This window comes from Rhinolophus sinicus, chromosome 1 (assembly GCF_057876585.1).
Source record: "Rhinolophus sinicus isolate RSI-liver-muscle chromosome 1, RSI-T2T, whole genome shotgun sequence".
Lineage (NCBI taxonomy): Eukaryota > Metazoa > Chordata > Mammalia > Chiroptera > Rhinolophidae > Rhinolophus > Rhinolophus sinicus.
The window spans coordinates 118,888,831-118,911,433 of NC_142501.1; the positions used below are offsets into that span (position 1 = coordinate 118,888,831).

At 41.0% G+C, this 22,603-nt stretch overlaps 1 protein-coding gene across 1 annotated transcript in view; it reads right to left on the minus strand.

Moving 5' to 3' along the window:
* ST8SIA6 (ST8 alpha-N-acetyl-neuraminide alpha-2,8-sialyltransferase 6) overlaps positions 1-22,603 on the minus strand; it is a 123,913-nt gene that overhangs the window by 57,509 nt on the left and 43,801 nt on the right. The window contains exon 3 of the mRNA XM_019752064.3: positions 9,887-9,976. Coding sequence (XP_019607623.2) covers positions 9,887-9,976 — 90 coding nt within the window. The remainder of the gene's footprint in view (positions 1-9,886; positions 9,977-22,603) is intronic.

Consider the following 22,603-nt stretch of genomic DNA (forward strand, 5'->3'; position numbering starts at 1 on the left):
ACAAGACTCAGTGAGGTCCTTGAGGACTAAGAAGGAAGAGAAATGAGGCTGAGGACTGAGTCCTAGGACACTCTGGTATCAGAAGTGAGGGGAAATGAGGAGGAATCTGCAAAGAAGAATGAGAAAAAGAAGTGAATGTGTTGCCGGTGTTTTACTCTCTTTATACACTGTGAGCTGATTAAAAAGTAGAAATCATTTCTTTACCATTGTATCCCTTATGCGAGAGTTCTCAACCTGTACTCAACCATACATACTTTGAAAATGCTCCCCGTGAGTCTGATGCACACCTCCAGGGTGAGAATAACTGTCCCTGGGACTGTCCTAGTTCCAGGCACAAAGAAATTGCTGTGTATTTCTGAAATTGAGATTTAATACATGTATAATTAACAGAAAAACACCCAAAGGTTTCAGGTATTACTTCTGAACTATGACAATAATTAGCCATCAGCCATGATAGTACTAAGAGAAGCCACACTGATCCCCAAATTGCAATTAGGGTAATTGCTCTGCAAGCTAATGCTATCTAAGTATATTTACATTGCAGAAGCTTAAGTAACGGAAAAGGTAGGAAAGTATGTAGTGTTATGGAGATAGATCGCTTTTGAGTAGCTTCACATTATAAAGTCAAATGCCTTTCTCTTCTTCTATTGGTGACTTGTAATTCTGCTCCCATTAAGAGTGGTACCATAGAATGAAAAGAGAACAGTCAGAATTTCGTGCAAATCCTGGCTCTGCTATTTGTAACTGCCTGACGTTCTGCAAACCATTTAAAGCCTCTGAGCTCATTTCTTTCACTTGTGGAACTAGAATAATGAAACCTACTCTGAGGAAATATTGCAAGGACTAAAGATGCATTTAAATTACCTCACATATAGTAGGGCTGCAAAAATGGTAGTTGTGATTAACAGTTTTGATAATTCTGGTAGTAACAATTATTATAATAAAAAAATGATAATGTAAAGGATTATGAATTGAATTGTCAATTAGTTATCTAGGGCTATGTAATAAATTTACTACAAAATTTAGTGGCTTAAAACAACAATAAATGTTTATTACTGAACAGTTTCTGTAGGTCAGGAATTCATAAGCAGCTTAGCTGGGTGGTTTCGGCCCAGCAGCTCTCATTTGCATGCAAAATGAACATATTGGTTGGGCCTGAAGGATCTACTTCCAAGAAGATTCACTTACATGGCTGACAAGCTGGTGCTAGCTGTTGGCAGGAGACCATAGTTCCTTGCCTCACAGACCTCTCCATGTCCTCGTGACATGGTAACTAGCTTACTTCAGAGCAAGAAATACAAAAGATGGCAAAGCAGAACTACCACATTCTTTTAGGATCTGGCCTTATTTCTGCAATATCATATTGGTTACACAAAGCAGTCCCCTTCAGTGGGGTAGAGGGAAAGCAGGTGAACAGCAGGAGGACAGGATCCCTGAGCGCCATCTTGGAATTCTGGCGACCACAAGTAGTAAATAAACTACGCCTTTAACATGACGTGTTATATTTGAAAATGTTGAACAAAGTAAGATTTGCTTTCTTTCCCTGTACCACTTCTAAAGCTGCAAATAATTGCAATTATTTCTTAATGACCTTAAACATGTAGGATTACTTTTATTGTCATTGCCTTCCTGTTACAAGTTTCTTTCACATGACTAGTTATTTGAGCAAGTATGAGGAAGTCTTCTGGTGTGAATACATAATCGACATTGTAGCATAACTGAAAGTCAGTGTTTCAATTTTCCTGAGGGAAAATGCAGTTTTGTTTCTACTTTCAAACCGTTGTAATACACTACCTCAACCTTGCAGCACCATAAAAAATGATATTAAGCAACTCTTAACAAGTGTTAATTAAGGAATTCATATTAGGATTATGCTGGTTACCTTTCAACGTGAACAACCACACACAAAAAGTTAGTTCCCACCCTCCCATTAACTGGTTGCCTGACCTTGAATAAATCATAATCTCCTTTTTTATTTTTAAACTGAGGGAGTTAGGTTTTTTAGAAAAATAAAAGTCATTCATGCTCATGGTAAGAACATAAAAAGGATATAGGTTAAAATAATTTAAGAAACTATTACTTCAAGTTCTTAAATTGCATGATTGTTTATTTCTTACGTATTCTTTGAGGTACAGAATGATGGTTAAAGTACCTTTTAATAGATTTGGCATTATTTTTGTTTAGCATAAACGCAAAAAAAGTTTCAGAGACTTCTATCATAGCCTTCATATTAATTCATCTGCCCAAACTTAAAATTTTATATCAGTAAACACAGTCACTGCTTTGGGTACCAAAGGAATTTCCCAAGATATTAAGAATGCACCATGTTGGTATGATGGCTGCTTTGTATTAATTTCGTTCTGACCGCTATACCAAACAAAAGGAAGAATGGTAGATTCTGGAGCCCTTAAAAACTGACCAGGAAAGGCAACTTAAAGGGTGATAGGTGAGAAGACAGATGAAAGTATGGGTATCACTTTCTTTTTTTAAATTGTATTTTATTAAATTTATTGGGGTGACAATTGTTAGTAAAATTATATAGGCTTCAAGTGTACATTTCTATAATACATTATCTATATGTCATATTGTGTGCTCACCACCCAGCATTAATTTTCCTTCCATCACCATATATTTGATCCCCCTTTCCCTCTTCTGCCATCCCCTCTCCCCCCTTACCCTCTGGTAACCACTAAACTGAGCTTTTGTTTCTTTGTTTGTCTTGTTCCTTTGTTGCTTTGTTTTATATCTCACATATGAGTTAAATCATATGGTTCTTCACTTTTTCTGTGTGACTTATTTCGCTTAGCATAATGATCTCAAGACCCATCCATTTTGTCACAAATGTCACTATTTCATCTTTTCTTATGGCAGAGTAGTATTCCATTGTGTCGATATACCACATCTTCTTTATCCAATCATCTATCAAAGGGCACTTTGTTTCCATGTCTTGGCCAATATAAATAATGCTGCAATAAACATCAGGGTACATATATCTTTATGGATAAATGTTTTCAGATTTTGGGGGTAGATACCCAGAAGGGGGATTGCTGGGTCATACGGTAATTCTATTCTTAATTTTTTGAGGAAACCCCATACTGTTTTCCATAGCAGCTGGACCAATTTACATTCCCACTAATAGTATATGAGCATGCCTTTCTTTCCACAGCCTCTTCAACACTTGTTATTATGTCTTGCTGATGATAGCCATTCTAATAGGTGTGAGGTGATATCTCATTGAGGTTGTGATTTGCAGTTCCCTAATAGCTAGCGAAGTTGAATTGAGCATTTTTTCATATGCCTGTTGGCCATTTGTATGTCTTCTTGAAAGAAGTGTCTGTTCAGTTCCTCTGCCCATTTTTTAAATAGGTTGTTTGCTTTTTTGTTGTTGAGGTGTATGAGTTCTTTATATATTTTGGATATTAGCCCCTTATGGGAGGTGTTCTTTGCAAATATCTTCTCCCATTTTGGTGGTTGTCTCTTTGCTTTGTTGATGGTTTCTTTCACTGTGCAGAAGCTTTTTCGTTTGATATAGTCCCATTCATCTGTTTTTGTTTACACTCCCCTTGACTTTGAGGTCAAATTCATAAAATCCTCTTGAACTTAATGTCTATAAGTTTAGGACCTATGCTTTCTTTTTTTTTTTTTTTTTTTTTTTAGGACCTATGCTTTCTTCTATGCAGTTTATTGCTTCAGGTCTTATGTTTAGGATTTTTATCCATTTGAGTTAATTTTGGTCTATGGCGATATATAGCAGTCTAGTTTCATTCTTTTGCACGTGGCTATCCAATTCTCCCAGCAGCATTTATTGAATAGGCTTTCTTTTCTCCATTGTATGTTTCTGGTTCCTTTTAGGCTCTTTTTTATCTGCCCATATATATGTGGGTTTATTTCTGGGTTTTCAGTTCTATTCTATTGGTCTGTATGTCTATTTTTCTGCCAATACCATGCTGTTTTCATTATTGTTGCTTTGCAGTACAAATTGAAGTCAGCGAGTGTGATACCTCCAGTCTTGTTTTTTTCTTAGGATTGCTTTGACTATTCGATGTCTTTTGTGATTCCACACAAACCTGATGATTTTTTTTTGTTATTGTTCTATCTCTTTAAAAAATGCCATTTGGATTTTGATGGGGATTACATTAAATCTGTATATTACTTTGTGTAATATGGCCATTTTACCTATGTTGATTCCACCAAAAAGCTATTAGAAACAATAAACGAATACAGTAAAGTTGCTGGCTACAAAATCACTGTATGAAAATCCAATGCATTCCTATATACTAACAATGAAATTTCAGAAAAAGAAATGAAAATAAATTTATTTTGCAATTGCTCCAAAAAGAAGAAAATATCTAGGAGTAAACTTAACAAAGGAAGTGAAGGACTATACACTGAAAAGTATGACATTTTTTAAAGAAATTGAAGAAGACACAAAGAAATGGAAAGATATTCTGTGCTTATAGATTATCACTTTCAAAAGCAATGAAAGCACCACAGATTTAACACTGAGTAGAAACAAGTCATGTAGCATTCTATGTCAAGAAAATCTTATATATAACCAAAAATTGTTTTTCCTGACAGACGTGTTGAGATTTAGGAATACCTGCTCTGTTAGCAGGCTGTCAAGTGATATGCTCACATTTGGGTTATTTGAAGTCTGATCTGCCGTAAGTTATGCCTTTCATTTCCAAGTCCATACTGTACTCTCCAAGATAATAAATAATAAAGAACACTGATGGCCAGTCTTCAATTCACTGTGCCTTTCACTCTGCACAGGGGCACCTTCTTACTAGTATCTTTCTGGTGCACCATTAGGAAGTTACCTTTCAGAAAAGTCTATGGTTCTCTGTAATTGTAAATGGGGGCATTACAAGAAATAGCTCATCAAATACATACACTCACCGAGTAGCACATGGTTCAAACCACACCTAGCTTATGCAAGAGCTGTTTTCCAAATCTTAATGATGAGAATTTGGATCTTACCAAGAAAAGCTATCTGAATACAAGGGACTCTTTCATGCCTTAGTGATGGCACAGGAAGTTATAGGGCAGTGGCTTACTCTCTGCTCCTGAGGAGAAGAGCTCTTAGTCTCTCCTTTCACTATAGATACCATTTTAACTACTCTAGTGTTTAAACAATAAAAGAGATTACTGTGGTTAAAAAAAAAAAAAAAAAAAAAAAAAGGTTGTCTTCCACCTTTGAGAAACACCATAGCCTACAGTCAACAGCACAATGAGAATGGTACTTCATATACCTGTGGCAGAGGAATCTGGTTGACCCCTGATTGGTGTTGTCTTTCATAGCATACAAGTCTTGCTGCCAGAGGCTTCCCAGTCACACATTACATTCCCCAACGCCAACCACACACCAACTCCCCTCACAATTCTATTGGCCAGAAACAGTTGCATGACCTCAAATGTCTAAGTGAGCCAATTCCAAACAATGGAGGTGATGTGTGTCCCCTCCCAGCTGTGTGTGCTTTCTCCATAGCATCTTCATTTTCAGCAGCGAGCTTAGGACCATCTGTTGAAAATGGCTACATGGTAAGATGGAAGGAGACAGAATCCCTAAGTCAATACTCAGAGGAGAGTTGCTGAATCACGAAGGAGTATCTATATTGAAGGTAGTATGAGAGAGAGTAGAATTTTGTTACAACATCGCATTTTGGGAGAGTTTGCTAAAGCAGCTCATCTCCCCTGACCAAATGGCAGACACCAAACAAATAAATGTCAATGTCAGGGGATCCAAAATCATCTGAGAAAATGGAAGAGAAGCACAAGGAAGAAAAGAAGCACAGCAACAGGAGGGGAAGAAATTAGTTCATTTTCTGAGTCAGCCCCTAGGAAGTATCTGCTCTTAAAAAAATCAGTTCATTGGTCTGAAGCAATCAGACCAAGATGGACAGCTTGGTTATCCATACCATCATCATCTGTCTAAAAATACAAGCAGAAAAGATTATAAATAACTTTTGCCATACTGAAAGATAAGCAAAGTAGCAGTACTAAGACGGCTATGTAGCATTTTTAGTACAGCATAATATTTTCTCTGGGAGATAACCTGGTGAAAGAATTGGGCTGAAGAAACCCAGAGGAATATTCAGGTGGAAAGGGTAAGGTAGGAAAACACTGAAGATTCAAAGCAAGGAGAAGAGGCGGAGCAGTGAAAAACTGGTTTCAAAAAGGAGTTGACGTTGATGGACTTAAGGATAATTTTTGAAGAGCTGGAAATTAAGAGGTGGTAGAGAAAATGCTTTGAAGACTTAAGAAATCTATCCACGCATTAATTCATTCAACAAGTATTTCCTGAGCAACTACTACTGTTATGTGTAATAGGCACCCAGGATAGAACCATGAATAAGCTCTTTGGAGTTCATAGTCTTAAACAGAGAATAAAGACTTACCCTACATAGCATCCTATCCCACTGGTCCTCAGAAAGGCAACTGTTTAATTTTCCTTTATTCAAAAATACAGTCAAGACCAGTGGAGAAAAAGCACTGTTTCCCTCCCACTACAACTCCATCTTCCTAAATTCTATTTCAGCAGCCCGAAAGGGACAAATTGGCTGAAGAAAGAGAAAATTCTAAGACTTCAATAGACCGTGACAAAAATAGAGCTAAATAATTATTTCTAAGAAAATGAAATTACTTTTTATCACCACACCCTGAATAGCTTTCCTGATTGTCTCCTGTATGTCTGTAATAGCACTGGTCGCATTATGCACCATTTCTGACAATAGACAATACGACTGAAAAAATTAGTCTCCTGTGTGCAAAATAACACTTTCACAACAATGGGCAATCCGTGCCTGCTCTCTCTAGACCTTTGCCGAACAGAATACCAATGCAGGCTAATTACATAAGCTAGCTGAAAATTGTGTGCATAAAGGAAAGGCGTCCCCCTACAGAACAGCCACGAAAAGGTCTCAGCACCAAATACAAAACCACAGAAAAAAAGAGAAAGAGCAAACATGAGAGCATATGCCCAGGCATTCTCATTAGCATACCGCAGTTAACCATTTTTGTTGATGCACATAAAAGAGTTGTGAAATTCTCTGCTCGAAAAAGAATACCTTTCATCATGAAAGAATTTGCCCCCATGCTGACTCAAGTGCTTTGTTCCAATGCACAGCCATAGATCACACTCACGTTCAGGGCTTTTATCGCTCTGGGGAGCAAAAATAGTTCTTATGAGGAAGAGAGTTGAGCGGAGTCAAAGGCAACTTCCACACATGGATGCAGATGTTGAGCAAGAAGAACAACTGGCTTGTCACAGGGAATGGTGAAGCAAGGACCAGTTTTCCCAAGTTCTACTTATCATGAGGTCTCGAGCCATTTATTGGATGCATGGAGGGGGCTGCAGGAGGTCTGGAACTCGAGTCCCTCAGCAAAAGTTTCAGAAATAGCCCAACAAACAAAACAATGGCTCCAACACAATCAAAACATGTGTAGTACCATGTATAATACAGGAGCTACTTTAAGTCAACCCCAAAATTCAATGAATTTATTGTTTCAGAAGAGGCGCATTTGTGTGTTCATTCTAGCCTTTCTACAGTAAGCGAGAGTCCTGGCAGGAATGATGGCCCGCCCACACTGTGTCATTTAAGGGAAATTCAAAGAAGGCACTTTTCCTAAAGTCCTGGGCCAAATGTAGGGAAATCCAAATACAATATTACGGGACTACTTACAGCTTAGCCCTAAGCTGAAAAGTGCAAGGGAAGGGTGGGGAGGGAACCAGCAGAGCCCTAACAAAAGTCATGGCCTTCACTCAGGATGTAACTAACCTGCATAACACCACAAGAAAACAGTTTCTTTCCCTTCCTCCCTCTTTCTGATCAATTTCTAGTGCTCCACTCTGGGTCAAATCCAAACAAAACCAGATGACCAAGGAGCAAGGAGCCTAGAGATGAAGTCCTTACAGGTTGGCTTCCCAGAGCAAAGAAAGACAGGCTGAACTGTAGTGAGAAGGGACCTGCAGGTCAGGTGCAGCAAATGGGAAGGTTCTCAGCTCAGTGGATTTCTCTAGGAAGCCTGGTCCCATCAGTTGGAATTCAAGGAAAAGAAAATAAACATTTGAACAGGGCTATCCTTTTGTAATAAACTGAGCTGACATACAGGACTGGGTTATGAGCCAAGATGAACTCAAATCAGGGACATGAGGGCTGCTCTCACTGGTCTGTCTTTCCACACCAGACACGCACCTCGAGCCCGGAACAGTGAGTGAGGTTTCAAAGTAAGGTCCATGGGGTTCCCTGCACAGCAGGAGCATTTAAACTATGAAACATACCCAGAAAGTTGCATGGCCTGGCTTCTACTCTCCAAGGAGACCTGCCTCAAAGATCCTGGGTCCCATTTACTATAAGTAATACTTCACCAGGGAGCAGCCTGCTAGGGGCTTTCAATGGATAATGTCTCTTCCTCGCAGCAAATAGCATTAGTCTATAACCTAGAGGTGCAGTTAAAAACAGATCAGAGCAGGTTGCCTGCCTTGGTTTCTTTTCCCCCAGGACAACCTCCCACACCCCCCAAGAAGGGAGTGAATGGATTTTAGGCAGCCACCTGAACTCCTTCCTCCTGCAAACGCTGTATTTAAAATTGAAAGAGGAAGACGTGTATGTGTTTGTGTGTGAGAGAGAGAGAGAGAGAGAGAGAGAGAGAGAGAGAGAGAGAGAGAGAGAGAGAGAGAGAGATTGATTGATTGATTTTTAGGTAGAGAAAGAGAAAAACATAAAAATATGGAGGAAGGAAGGTCACTGGCTGTCCCTTGCATGACACTGGCATAAGGAACTCTGCTGTATACCTCTTACCTGAACAATCTTCCAACTTTGTAAGACAAATGCACAGCAAAATGCAACTCAGATTCGTTCCTTTGTGGGAGATTATAGGCTTAAGTAAGCAAAGCCCCTGCCCTACAGGCACGCCCTTGGCCAGTGCTGTCAGACGGTCCTCCTTTCAGATACACGCAAAGCAGTGCCTCTGCCATCAGACTCTCAGGCTGCCTGTGCCTCCTTCTATGTCTGAAGCTTTTGGAGCTTTTTAGATCTCCTTCTCCCCAGTTTGGACAAGATGGTATCATGAACTTTCTAAAATACAGCATTGTAAGCAGGTGTGGGTAAGTGGGAGTGAGCCACAGCTGGGACTGGGAGTAAGTGCGTTAACCCTTCTGGGATTGTGACAATTCCATGCAAGTGTTCATTTTTCTAAAATCAGGTCCAGAATGCTTAAAGACTGAGGACCTATAAAAGGTAAGCCAGCAAATCTACGCAGAGTTTCCAGTGAATATGAACCCAAGGGTAGGATAGCAAGTCCCCACTGCCGGCTGGTCCATGGGGGGTCCGACAGTGGTCTGCACTGTTCGGCGCCTCGTCCGTCCTCCTTACCCACGGGAGCTCCTTGTCATTCAGGGTGTCACGCGGGGTCTCTGGTCCTGTTCCCCACATAAGAACGCAGGATATGGTGAGGCCAAAAAGGAACACCCACAGAGCCATAGATAGGGGAGTCATACCACTATATTCTTGGTGGCGGCTGGTTGAGACAGAGGAAGCAGGAGCCACACTATCTGCAATACGCCGTCCACATCTCTACCAACCAATCTCACTTGCTAACTGCAATCTGCGCTTACTAGCTTAGCCACAGCAGTTATATCAGTGGCCAATGGCTAATTAGTTATAGCTGATGGCTATCTACTTACCTGAGCCAGCACCTTTCCACGTGAGGCCGAGAGCCTGGAAACTGCTCTCTGGGACTCTGTCCCCACACTCCTCCAAGCCCAAGGTCAAGCCTGAGCATGAACACGGCCTTATTTCCCAAATGTTTGTAAAGATGCTGTAAAACATTTTAAATGCAAAACACTTATTTTAAAATTAAATTAAACATGAAGAGTAGAACTTACTTTTTGGTCTTATTCGATAATGTCCGAAAACCGTCTTGCAGATTGGAGCATCTCTCTGTCAGTCGGAATGAGTTCTCATCCAGGTAGGTGCTGTTTCACGAAACAGATTTTTTTACAATGATTGATTTATAATGAGAGTTTATAAGATATTAGTAACAAAAAATCACATTTCATCGATAAAGTGTGCTCAAATGGAGTCTGATTTTTGTTCCATTATCAGATTTCTCCATGGAAAAGAAAATTGATATTTTTCACCGCTGATGGGTCTAAATTAAAAAAAAAAAAAAAAGTTCCATGATAAAGTCAAACAGAAAACAACTCCCTCTGGAAGGCTTTATACTTTCAGCTTTTCATATTTTGAGGTTAGTATGTACAATAAGCAATTTATTGAATGGTTTTAGTCATTGTATGTATAAGTAGGCTTTATATTTAAAAGATGCCGTCTCTGGTGGGAAGCATGCAGACATAGGAGATCAGTAGTGCTCTCCAAAAATAACGCACGGTAAAGCTGGCCTTTGATCATTATATAGCGGTGATATAAGGGTCTGTTGCTATTGTTCATGAACCTGGAAAATTAGAGTTGGAACAAAACCCAATCAAAAAGCAATTTAAGGAAATGGGTTATGGAGTCGGGCTGCCTGAGGAGCCTCACAGATACATGCACAGTATTTAACCACTGCAGGCATCGCTGTCTGCATCTCTACCCCTCCCTCGTAGTGTTATTGTCATGATACACACATGACATAGAAAACAATGTAAAGCACTTCGTACCATGCCTGACATAGTAAATGCTCAAAAAATGTCAACTATCACTTTCCTCAGACTTCAAAACTGTGCCAACTGCTGTCAATATATTTATGTAACCATCCTGAAGGTAGTTGCTGACAAGAACCTAATATGGGTTGGGGGCCGGCACAGGATGCTTAGGATATGGAGGTGGAGAAAACAGACATGGCCTCTTTCCTTAATGGAGCTTGCAGTCTGGTTAGGGAGAAAGATGTTTATCACACGCACACACAGACACGCAAATGAACATAGAAGTACGAACTGCGGTTAGGATCCTTAACACAGCAGTGGTGCCATGGAGGAGTGTACTGGGGAGACGCCTGCACGCTGAGGGGGCCTTTGAAACAGTGTCATTTTGATGGAGATCTCAAGGGTAATCCAAGTGAGCTACATGAACTTTGGAAGTGGGGGAACATTCCAGGCAGAGGGAAAAGTATATGCGAAGGCCACACAATGGGGAGGAGTCCAGAATGTTTGAGGAACTGAAAGAAGGCAGGTGGTGTTCAAGGCTCAAAGCTGAAAAGGTGTTTGGAGTAGTAGGTAGGGGCCAGAGTACACAAGTCTTGTCCACTAGGTTTAGAATTTATCCAAATAAGAAGGGGAAGCAATCGTGTTGAGGCAGGGGAGCGATGTGACCCAATGTATGTTTTAAGAGGTTCACTATGCAGAGACATGAAATGAGGAGAATCGGGACTACAGACAAGGTGGGAAAGTTAGGAGGCTCCTGTAGGGTTCCTGGAGAGAGATGAGGGCAACTTGTTTTACTAGTTAGGATAGAACACGTTATGATTCATAACAAACAACACGCACACAGTTGCTTTACATAACAAAACTTTGTTTGTTGTTCCTGAAATGTCCACTGCATGTCTGGGTGGCTTTTTAAAGCAGCTGTGCTCCACACAGTTTAGGGATCCAGACTGCTTCAGTCTTGGGGCGCCTTCCTTGCCACAACATGCTCCCAGGACTACTGTGGCAGAAGAATGCGCTGGCAGGTCTCCCCTGCTTCGGAATGCTCTCGCCCAGCCAGGACACGTCACATGCCCAACCTGATTGCAAAGTGGCAGTCAGAAAAGAACAAGCATCCCGAGTGTCCAGAAAGAGAGGACACTGGGATACACAAGTGCCCTGGACGATGGCACCACACTGTCCATCAGCCTGAAGAGGAGCTGACAGATCTGAGACATATTCTGGAGCTAAGACTGACAGGACTTCAAAATAAATTGGATATAGGAGGTGAGGGAGCGACAGCTGTACAGGTGAAGGTCTAAACAAGAGCTTCATAATTAATTCTCCAATATTTCTCAGAAATGTGTTCTAAAAGCACGGTGCACAGAGTACTTATGGGCTTATAAAATCCTGATATGGTGTTTCTCCCCCTCCCCCACTGCCTTTCTCCTTTCTCCTCCTTCTGTCTACATGGTTCACCTTCTTTGCTTCCTGAATGTATTACTGTCCTTTCCAAGGATTTGTTTATTTCTAATTGACTGTGTATTGTATTCAGGCAGCACCGTTAATGAAGTGAATTACAAAGCCAGCAGTGCTTTGAATTATGATGGCTTTGTGATATTGAATTGTAATCCTGTGACAAGCAGGTCCCCATAGGATTCAGTGTCCTATAACTTCCCTTAAATCAGATAGTATCTTTGTTAATAAAAAGTCAGAACAGTTTTGCCCAACTGAAAATCACAGAAGATCCATGGAGAAAGCAAACGAGAGCGTCTGGGGCAAAGTGGGAATGAGAGAATGAAGTCATAGGAAAAACCAGAGTCTTAGGTGTCAGTGGGACCAGGCTTTGAATCTGGGATCCGCTCTCTGACCTTGGTCTTTGAACTTAAGGATAGGTATGCTGTAGGCTGAATGTTTGTGCCCCTAAATTCATTTGTTGACATCCTAACCTCCAAGGTGATGATATTAAGAGGTGGAGCCTTTGGGAGGTGAGGAGATCATGAAGGGGGTGCCCTCAAGAATGGGATTAGTGCCCTTATAAAATCATCATGAGTCGTTGGCCCCTGGAGCCTGTGAGGTTACAGTGAAAAGATGGCCGTCTATGAGGAATCGGGACCTCACCAGACGCCAGATCTGCAGCTGGTAGGACCCTGGATTTTCCAGCCTTCAGAATGGAGTGAGATAAATTTCTGTTGTTTATAAGCCGCCCAGTCTCTGGTAATCTGTTACAGAAGCCCAGAGGGACTAAAACGTGAGATTACACGGGATGTGTGTAAGAACACCTGGCACACAGACATCACTAAATAAATGCTGTGTTCTTACTCTCCTAAATGCACACTGCATTCTCTCCTCAAGTCATTGCTGCAACCACAGCGGTCAGAACGCGCTCCCACAGAAAGTCCCCACAGAAAGCAAGAGAAAGGGCAGCTCCTTGCGGTCCCTTTGCTTTCTGTTTCTCTCCCGTCCCCTTTTCATCCAAAGAGTCTTCATAGTTTTCTTCCTTTTTACCTATTGTCATTAAAACCTTCCTAGGAAAATGTAGAATGCAAAATACACAAACTTCCAACATCTGTCTATATTAGGTATCTGACCAATGTAAGACCCTTCTCACTGCCCCCTTAGACAAATCTCCCAGTTCATGCTGTTTTTCACAATATTTGATATTCAGTGACAAAATTACAGATTAACAGTATAACTGCCATGTTTTAAAATGCTTGAGGACCTGACATGTAAGCGATGCCAGGAGTCCCTGGGGAGGGGAAGGTGGGTGTTAGACCTTCCAAGGAGAAGGCTAGATTGCCCAGTTAGATTAGATGATCACTCGTCTCTGCCGTGTGAATAAGTGAGAAATGGCTGTTCCTTCCATCTGAGCTCATGACGAGGAACACAACGGAGTTACTGGAAAGAAGAAAATAAGAAACCTCAGTTCTCAGTTGAGAGAAGACAAGACATATGGACAGATCCTGTTTGAGAAGCTGGTATCCTCTGTACATAAAGACATTAGATCAACTCCTCCTTCACTTCTAATTTGGGGACATCTTTCAGACAAGTCAGAGAAGACAGAGAGAAATTGACCGAGATGAGAGTAGGAATTGCAAAGACCTGGACACCTGGCAGAAGAAGAGATTGCTGCGAGATGAGTGTGGGTGGACTGTCATCCCCTGAACATGACTGTGGATCAGGTTGAAAAGGACTGGCTGTCAAGGAGAACTTGAAATGACTGAGGAAGCTCTGGAGGTGAAGCACACCATGGCCCGTTGCTGGGGAACTCACCTTCCGGTAGAACAAGTCCAGGATGTAAATGGACAGGGACCCCGCCCTAAAACTAATGCAAGCTGGCAGTCTGAGCGCTTGGGTCTTGGGTGAGAAAAAGCAGAAGCATCAGGAAGGTTGCCAGGTAAGTGATAAGACCAAAATCCCTGGGGCCAGACTCTTGGGCAAAAATAAGAATTCTGTTTCTGTCAACTCTGATACTTTTGTTTGTTTGTTTTTAATTTCAATTTTCTGGTGAAAACCCTTTGTAAGAACTTCTTACCAGAATTAGCTAGAGAAGAGAAAAGGATCAGTCCACACATGAGAGTTGAGAGTATGCCAAGACAAGTCACAGAAAGGACAGTGGCCACCCTCCTGGAGACCGATGAGAACTCGGTGGACCAAGCTCACACTTGACGTCTCCCAGACCAGACTGCTGAGATGATTCTAACTGTGCCACCGATGCCTCTTTAATCACTGCATTACAAGATCACAATCTCTGCCCACTTGTCGCTATGTGGGATTGCTTGTCTGCCCATTTGTAGCATTCGCAACATCTTGCCAACACTCTAAATTCCCAGCTCCCTTGATATTTTGTCACACTCAGCTGGCAAATCTGCAGTAATGGAGCAATAGAGCCCCTGGAATAATACATTCCTATATCTAACCCCTTCCCCTAGGACTGCTGGGGGTGGGGGGAAAATCACACAGTAGGTGGGTTGGTGTCCAATATGCTTGGCCTCTTATCCACCTTGACAATTCTATTACATGGCACCAGCGACCTCCGTCTTCCATCTCCCTCAGTAGCTATTGTACATGTTCACTGTTCTGCTGTCTTCACCATCCTGTGCCTTCCTCACTTATTTAATCATGCTTCCTATTTCAGAAAAATAATGAGGCGGCCTGATGCGAACTGATGTTTAGCTATAAGCCATTCCCGCTTTCCATCTCAGAGAAAGAAGTATCTCCCTCTTACAAAAGGATAAGCCACCTGTCATCCCATCCTTCCCCATCTCCTCTAAGATCCAGGCCCATCTCTCCATCTTCTCTTTACTGAATCTTCACCCCTTTCCTTTCACTGTCTTCTCCTTCTCATGCTCAATTCTCTACCATCTCAAAGTCAAAACCAAACCAAATAACTCATTCCGCTATTCTCCTCTACCTAATACCTCGCTCCTCCTTCAAACTGTAACCCACTACTGTCCCTTTCCTTTTCTATGAACCCACTAAACCATTCTTGGAAAGCATCTCCAAATTCCGCAGGTATTTCCGTCCTCTTCCTTTACCCCCCAGAAGTATTTGAACCACCGACCACTCACTCGCACCTGTTCCCATCACCGTCTTCTCTCTTTGTTCTTCTACCTCTGACTGCCCATCAGGGTCTTTTTGCGGGTTCCTTCTTGGATCAATCCCTAAGTGTTGGTGTCTCCCATGGTTCTTCATCTGCCTGTTACTTTAAAGCAACTGGTTGGCATTCAGTTACAGCATTCCCCAGGACTTTCTCCAGGTCTCTGGTCTTCTCCGCCTGCCTGTTTCTCTCAACAGCTCAACCAACCTCTTCTCCCTGATGCTCCATCCTCACTGCCCCCGAGGTGAGTGGCCACATGTGCACACTGGATCATGTCATTTCCCTGCTCCAAGACCTTCCGTGATTCCCATTCGCCTCAGGACACGCTCCACACCCCTGAGCTGGACATATAGAGCCCCTGACCATGCCTCATCTTTTACCGACAGTTTGCTAACCATTAAATGGTACGAATTCCTCTTTCTCCATTCCTTGCAAGTCATATTATGGATTCTGACTGCTTCCATTATTTAATTATAGAATTTGTTTGGTACTGGCAACCAAGCCTCCGGGCACATTTTCATCACTTCAATCTGTTAGAGGGGAAAAAAAATCTTTAATAAGATTGGGGGGAAAAAGATACACAAAAACAAGCATTTCTGCTATCATTATTATCTGTGTGGCTGATCTGCTTTTTAGAAATTTTATCTTTATAGGTCAGTCTTGAGTTAAAAGTGATCACTTTACAAAACCACCTGGCAACATTTCACAGAATAGCAAGAAGCTTAGAGATTACAATGGCTCCTGAAAAAGTAATAAAAATAAAGACTTTGATAATGCAAAAACAAAAACAAAAAAACCCAAGTGATTCGATCCCTACAAAATAATGTCATCAGTACTTAGTGGGCATCCACAAGGACCTCTAAACAGAGTTTATGTCACACTCTGAGCATGACATTTAATTAGTGCAATCATGCAAACAGTCTCTTGGACAAGTAAAACATCCCCAAAATATTCTGCCTGTAGGTGACTAAGGAGTTTCAAGAACATCGAAATTCTATTTACAGAGGCCAAAATGGGGGCAAAACTAGATTGTGAAGCTCAAAAAACAAGCTCAAAACCGAATCAATTTTACTCTCTCTGAAGAAAGAATTTCTTAACAGATGGAGAATGCAGCCTAACAATGGAAAGCCCAAAGAATAAGAATTCATCCATAATACTTCTCCCGCTCCTTCCCCATTCCTGGAAACAGGAGCTGATGAGCCAGAAGCCCATGCTGACCAGCAGGAGAAACCCCCTGCAGAGAGGTGTAACTACAAAAAAGACAAGAGTGGCCACCTGTGCTCTGACTTCAAGCTCATCAAGCAAACTTCTAATTATAATTTGCTACTCCCACCCCACCACCATATAGTTTTCCTGAGAGAGAATGGCGCACATCCCGCCCACTGCATATAGTTTGATCACTCTAACTGACAAATTAATATTCTGGTTTATAAATCACCCTCCTATGAGCTTGGTTAACACACGTCTGTCTTTGAAATACCAATAGTTCACAGGAACTGACACAACCAAGTCTTGGTGCCTACAGAGATGAGGGGAACCCTGGCCTGCCTCTTTGTTCAGTCATTCACCAGGCATCGATGGAGTCCCTACCATGTGCCACTGAGAATGGTGGCAGCTGGAGGTGGGACAGTGAACAAGATAGTGTCCTTGCTGCCTTGGAACAGAAAGCCCAGTGAGGAGGACAGACAAGTATGAGGTCCAACAATTAAGTTCTTGAACTCATCCTAGAAAAAGTGCTACATACCTCACTGCTGAATATCACTATGGTCACCTTCAAAGTACTCCTCTTGGGAAGCTGTGCACCGACGCCAGTGCCTAGTCCACCCTTCAGAGAAATTTTGGAACTCTTTTTCTGGAAGTGCCATCTGAGCTGTCATCATATTACCCTTGATGTCCTGAATGTCACTAAAATGTCTTCCTTTCAATATTTCCTTTATCTTTGGATAAAGGAAGAAGTCATTGGGGGCCAGATCAGGTGAGTAGGGAGGGTGTTCCAATACAGTTATTTGTTTACTGGCTAAAAACTCCCTCACAGACAGTGTCGTGCAAGCTGGTGCATTGTCGTGATGCAAGAGCCATGAATTGTTGGCGAAAAGCTCAGGTCGTCTAACTTTTTCACTCAGCCTTTTCATCACTTCCAAATAGTAAATTTGGTTAACTGTTTGTCCAGTCGGTACAAATTCATAATGAATAATCCCTCTGATATCAAAAAGGGTTAGTAATATTACTGCAACAAGTTAGCGAAGTTAATTGTCCACCATCATAAACACATGCTTACTATGCTGAGTTTGCAGAATGTACGCTGGCTATTTTCAGTAATGATATTCATTTCAAGAAACCATGAATCTGTGCTTTGGGGGAGGTCATTTAATTCAAAATACAGGAACTGCTTATAAAATTACTACACAAAACTTCCCTTTTTATACATGAACACTGCAGTCAACTAAAATTGTAAAAATTTCTGAACATAATCTCTGTTAATTTGGCTTTCTCTTAACTTTTACCTGCCTTTGGTTACCCATGATAAAGAATAATTAGCTAGCTCTCTACTACTAAATTAGTTACCATACGTATTCCAGCCCCTGTCCCATTGTTGAAGGATAGTTTTCAAAAATGTAAAATCATAAATCTCATACAGATATAAAATGAACACGTGTTATTCATAATGAAGGAACCAGGAGAAATCAAAGCACAGACACACTTATAGATCAGGAATATTGAGATGAATATACAAATGGAGGCAAAACTGGTGGAGGGGAAGGGAAGTCAATTGGACCTCCACCAGATAAGGACATAATTGGCATATTTATAGAGAAGAATTATTTTGCGTTTATCTGAGTTAATCACAGCTTACAGAACTGTAATATCGCTTCCAAAGGATCAGAACCACATCACTCAGAGGTGTGATCTGAACAACGCAAACTTATCCGTTGAAGCACAAAATTTTCCATAAACTATTAACAGTATCACTGTCCATCATGATAACGTTAAAGGAAGGATCCATACTTATGAACCTAGTAGACCCCACTTTTTCTGAATTCCTGTCTCCTCCACTCCTCCTCTGCTTGCTCCAAGGGATCCTGGCTTTGGTGTGAGTCCTTTGGGGCAGAGACGAAGCACTGACTACTTGAGACGGCTGAAGTGAGGGTTACCAAAAGGACAAGTATGACATGGAGACACGTTAAAACTTCATGCCCAGGTGGGCAAGAGTAGGACCCTAAACAGGAAATTGAATCTTTAGCAAAGTAGAGATAAAATTTTAAAAGGAGCAAATTGGGAACAAGTGGAAGGAAACAAGTGACAATCATTGGAGCACCCATGTCACATATCACTGGTCCTTAAGTGTGAGACCCTTGGGGGCTCAAGACAATGTCAGAAGTGTAGAGTTAGGGTAGAATTCATCTATAGTGCAGTGTTTCTATGTCTTTTTCAACCCACTTCCAACAAGCCTTTCTTTTTCTTTTCTTTTCTTTTTTTTTTTTTTTTTTAGTTTTTAGACCCTCTTAAGGTCTTTTATTATTATTATTATTATTATTATTATTATTATTAGTTTCAGTTGCACAAGACAAAGCAATACTTAGATGTTTATCATTTATATCCCGCACACTGTGTGATCCCCCTCCCCCCATCCACTATCCCCCTGACATCGCACAGAGCCATTACATTTCCACTGTCTCTATTCCTAATGTTGTACTCCACTTCCTGTAACCATATACATACATGTATATATATATATATATATATATATATATATATATATATATATATAAAATTATAGTTGGCATTCATTATTGTTCAGCTTCAGGTGTACAGTGCAGAGATCAGGCATCTACATCACCCCTGAGGTGGTCTCCCAAATGGGACACGTGTCCATCGGATACCCTACAAAATCTTCACATTATTGATTACGTTCCCCAAATTAATTTTGAAAACCCCGTGGCCATCTTGTGGTTACCGACTGTTTTCTAAACCCCTCACCTTCCCCCTTATCCCCACCCCCCTGCCCATCTAGCAACCCTCAGGTTTTCCTCTGTCTCCAAAACTGTTTCTGATTAGTTCATTCACTTATTCTTTTCTTTAGATTCCGCATATAAGTGAGATTACATGGTATTTGTCTTTCTCTAATTTATTTCACTTAACATAATGTTCTGTAGGTCCATCCATCTAACAATCCTTTCTTACTGTATACAGCCAAGATTATTTTGAGCTCTCCTTAAGGTGCTTTGAACTTAAAAACCTGGGATAAACTAAGTATATTTTTAATACTAATATCCACATTCCTTGATGCAAAAATTCTTATCTACCCTCCTGGTTATGCATGAAGATCGTAATTACAACATCTGTTGGAAGGTCACTAGGTGTCAGGTACTGTTTTAAATACCTCATACAGGTATCATATTATTTACTTCTCGCAATGAATAGGCAGGGTAGGCACTGTGTCCATTTTATAGATGAGAAAACAAGGGCACTGGAAGATTAAAGAACACAGCTAAGTCACCCTGTTCATTAGAACTGGAGTGGAGTCTGACCCCAGACGTGGTGTTTCTGTGTTCTTAATCACTATGCTATTCTACCTCCCCTTACAGAGACAAAATTTGTCCTTCAATGGAAAGCTATTTATTGTCTATACCCCCACCCCATCCAGGTTGCTTGATTCTGAGCCAATAGGAGCTGACAAAGATTCTCTCCTTGACCAAAATCTAGTCAGGCTTCTCTCTGCTCTTTTCAACTAGGCCCAATCCTTGGGCATGTCCCAAAGAACCCAATGTTAGCAAGCCTCTTGCTGGGTCAATTTCGCTATAAATCTTCTTCCTCCACATGTGATCACTCTCGATACTGACCAAATTCCCCATTCCCCATGAATCCCCAGGAGAAATCTGATCACCCTGGCCTTCCTTCAGCAAGAATCCTCTCATAGACACAGACAATAGTTTAGTGGTTACCAGAGGGTAAGGGGGGTGGGGGGTGGGAGATGAGGGTAAGGGGGATCAAATATATGGTGATGGAAGGAGAACTGACTCTGGGTGATGAACACACAATGTGATATGTAGATGATGTATTACAGAATTGTACACCTGAAATCTATGTAATTTTACTAACAATTGTCACCCCAATAAATTAAAAAAAAAAAAAAAAAAAAAAAGAATCCTCTCAAGCCAGTTTAGCTAGAATCCCTTCTTACACTTGAAGCTGGCTCTTAGTAATTTTCCCTTGATAAAAAAGCAGCAGACCCAAAATGGAGTCACTTGTGCTAAGCAAACCAAGACTTAATACCTAACCTGATCTTAGGTTCAGCTTCTAACCTTTAACCAGTCAATCGGGGACTATCTGGTCAGCACTAGTGAGGTAGTCAGCCTGACAGACCCCTTGTATTCCCCACAGGAAAATGACCTAAGCCTAAAACAACCCACTTTTTTCACTCTTTATTAGAAAACTTCCTTGGCCCACTCCTTTGTGCCTTTAAAAGCCTGTCCTTTTCCAGAGCTCTTTGAAGCTCCTTTCTATCTGCTAGATGGGATGCTGACCGATTCACGAATCATTGAATAGAGTGGAATCTTGTGTTTATAACACCATCCCCCACCCTGCTCCTTAGCTATACATTCCCACATTTCCTTGTTGTATTTAGAGTTGAGCCCAATCTCTCTCCCCCACTGTACTGCTGCAGTGGTCCCTATACCTATCAGGATAGAACTGAATAAAATCTGCCTTACCATTTTAATAAGTGTCATGAATCTTTTTTTTTCTTTAACAGAGCTATTTTACAATTCTATAAACTGTAGCTAGCTGACAGCAATGCAAAATAATTCTTGTCTGTAGGCATGCAAATGAATTATGTCCAGTGGAGAGACAACTCTCCCCCACAGTGGGAAAATTAGTTTCCTTCCATTTTTACATTCATCTCAATAGTCCTGATCTATATATACATGTCCGTTCCTTTGAACTAGTTGCAATACCTTACCAGTTTCCTCAGTGACGAGTTAAATAAAATCTTTAAAAAGTGTTCATTTCCATATCTGTATGAGAGACATGACCTTACCTATTTTATGAAAATGATCTTTTAAAACCATGAATGAGAGTGCTGAAAACATTTCTGAATTGAATGAACTGATTACCCTGTTCAAGAGGACAAACTTTGGTGGCACGTGGACCATATATAGTTCAGATCCCTGCTCTGCTACAATTAGATGCTCAGCCCCAAGAAAGTTATTTAACCCCTCTATGCTTTCAGCTCCATGTGCAAGATGGCAAGATAGAGATGATACTATTTGTTTGACAGATGTGGTGGTGCAAAGTTTGTAAGAGATAATGCATGAAAACGCTCAGCACAGTGACTTAAACGGAGAGCCCACTTAAGCAGTACTCAGCAGGAGTCCTCACAGCGGTTGTCATTGTCGTGGCATGCCTCCAGGAGCAGCGCTTCTCCAACTGCTTCTTAATGGGCCCATGAATCAATCACCTAGGACATTTACTAAAATGCAGACTATGGTTCAGTAGATCTGGGTGGGGCCTGAGATACTGCATTTCTCACAAGCTCCCAGATGATCTCAATCCTGCTGTACTGAGAATCCCATTTTGAGTAACAAAGTCATAAAAGCCTCATGGATCAAGTTCTTCTGCCCTGATGGTTTTTTCACAATAGTCTAGAGTTAAGACTTTCAAGAAATGGGGGACTGTCTTATGGCCAGAAGCATTTGTGAGAAAAACAAGGAAGCCATTTGAAAAACTACAAGAGTCAAATGAGCTAAATTCCCATGTCGCTAATAAGAGTTTGCTGTTCTTGTTTTGTTTTTTTTTAATTTTCGGGTGAAAAGCTCAACAAAGGAAATAATACGAGATTCATGGTCCCAAGAACATTCAATACAATCACTTTTCTGAGTCAGAGGCAGGGCTCATCCTCTCCAGAGCTCCACTACAAAGAACACACCAATAGCCTCCATCTTTGCTAATACCCCGACTTGGCCCGTCAAACACAGCCCTCCAGTGGGCATTGTTCAAGCAAACTGGGGAACAGTTGAGGGATGCCAGCCTCTTCCAAGGAAAGGCCAATGGACACGAGTTGGAAATGTCTTTAAAATGTCAGTGAAAGTCCATGTTTGTTCATATTAGCTATCCAATCCCAACCAAAAAAGTCTTTCTCCCAACCAATAAATAAATACATTTCTCTGTCAACTAAATATTTCTTCAGTAAAACTTGGAAGTAAATTCTGAGATAGGAATTGTAATGAGAAAATAACTTTTATCTGTATCGCATGTAGACTCTATGGTGGTATTGGGATAGCCATATAGTCACTGGCTAACACTTAAGAATTTTAAAATACTTCAATATTTTAAGTATAATGAACCATAACAACAGTTATAAAATAAGGTCTGATAGGGTGGTATAA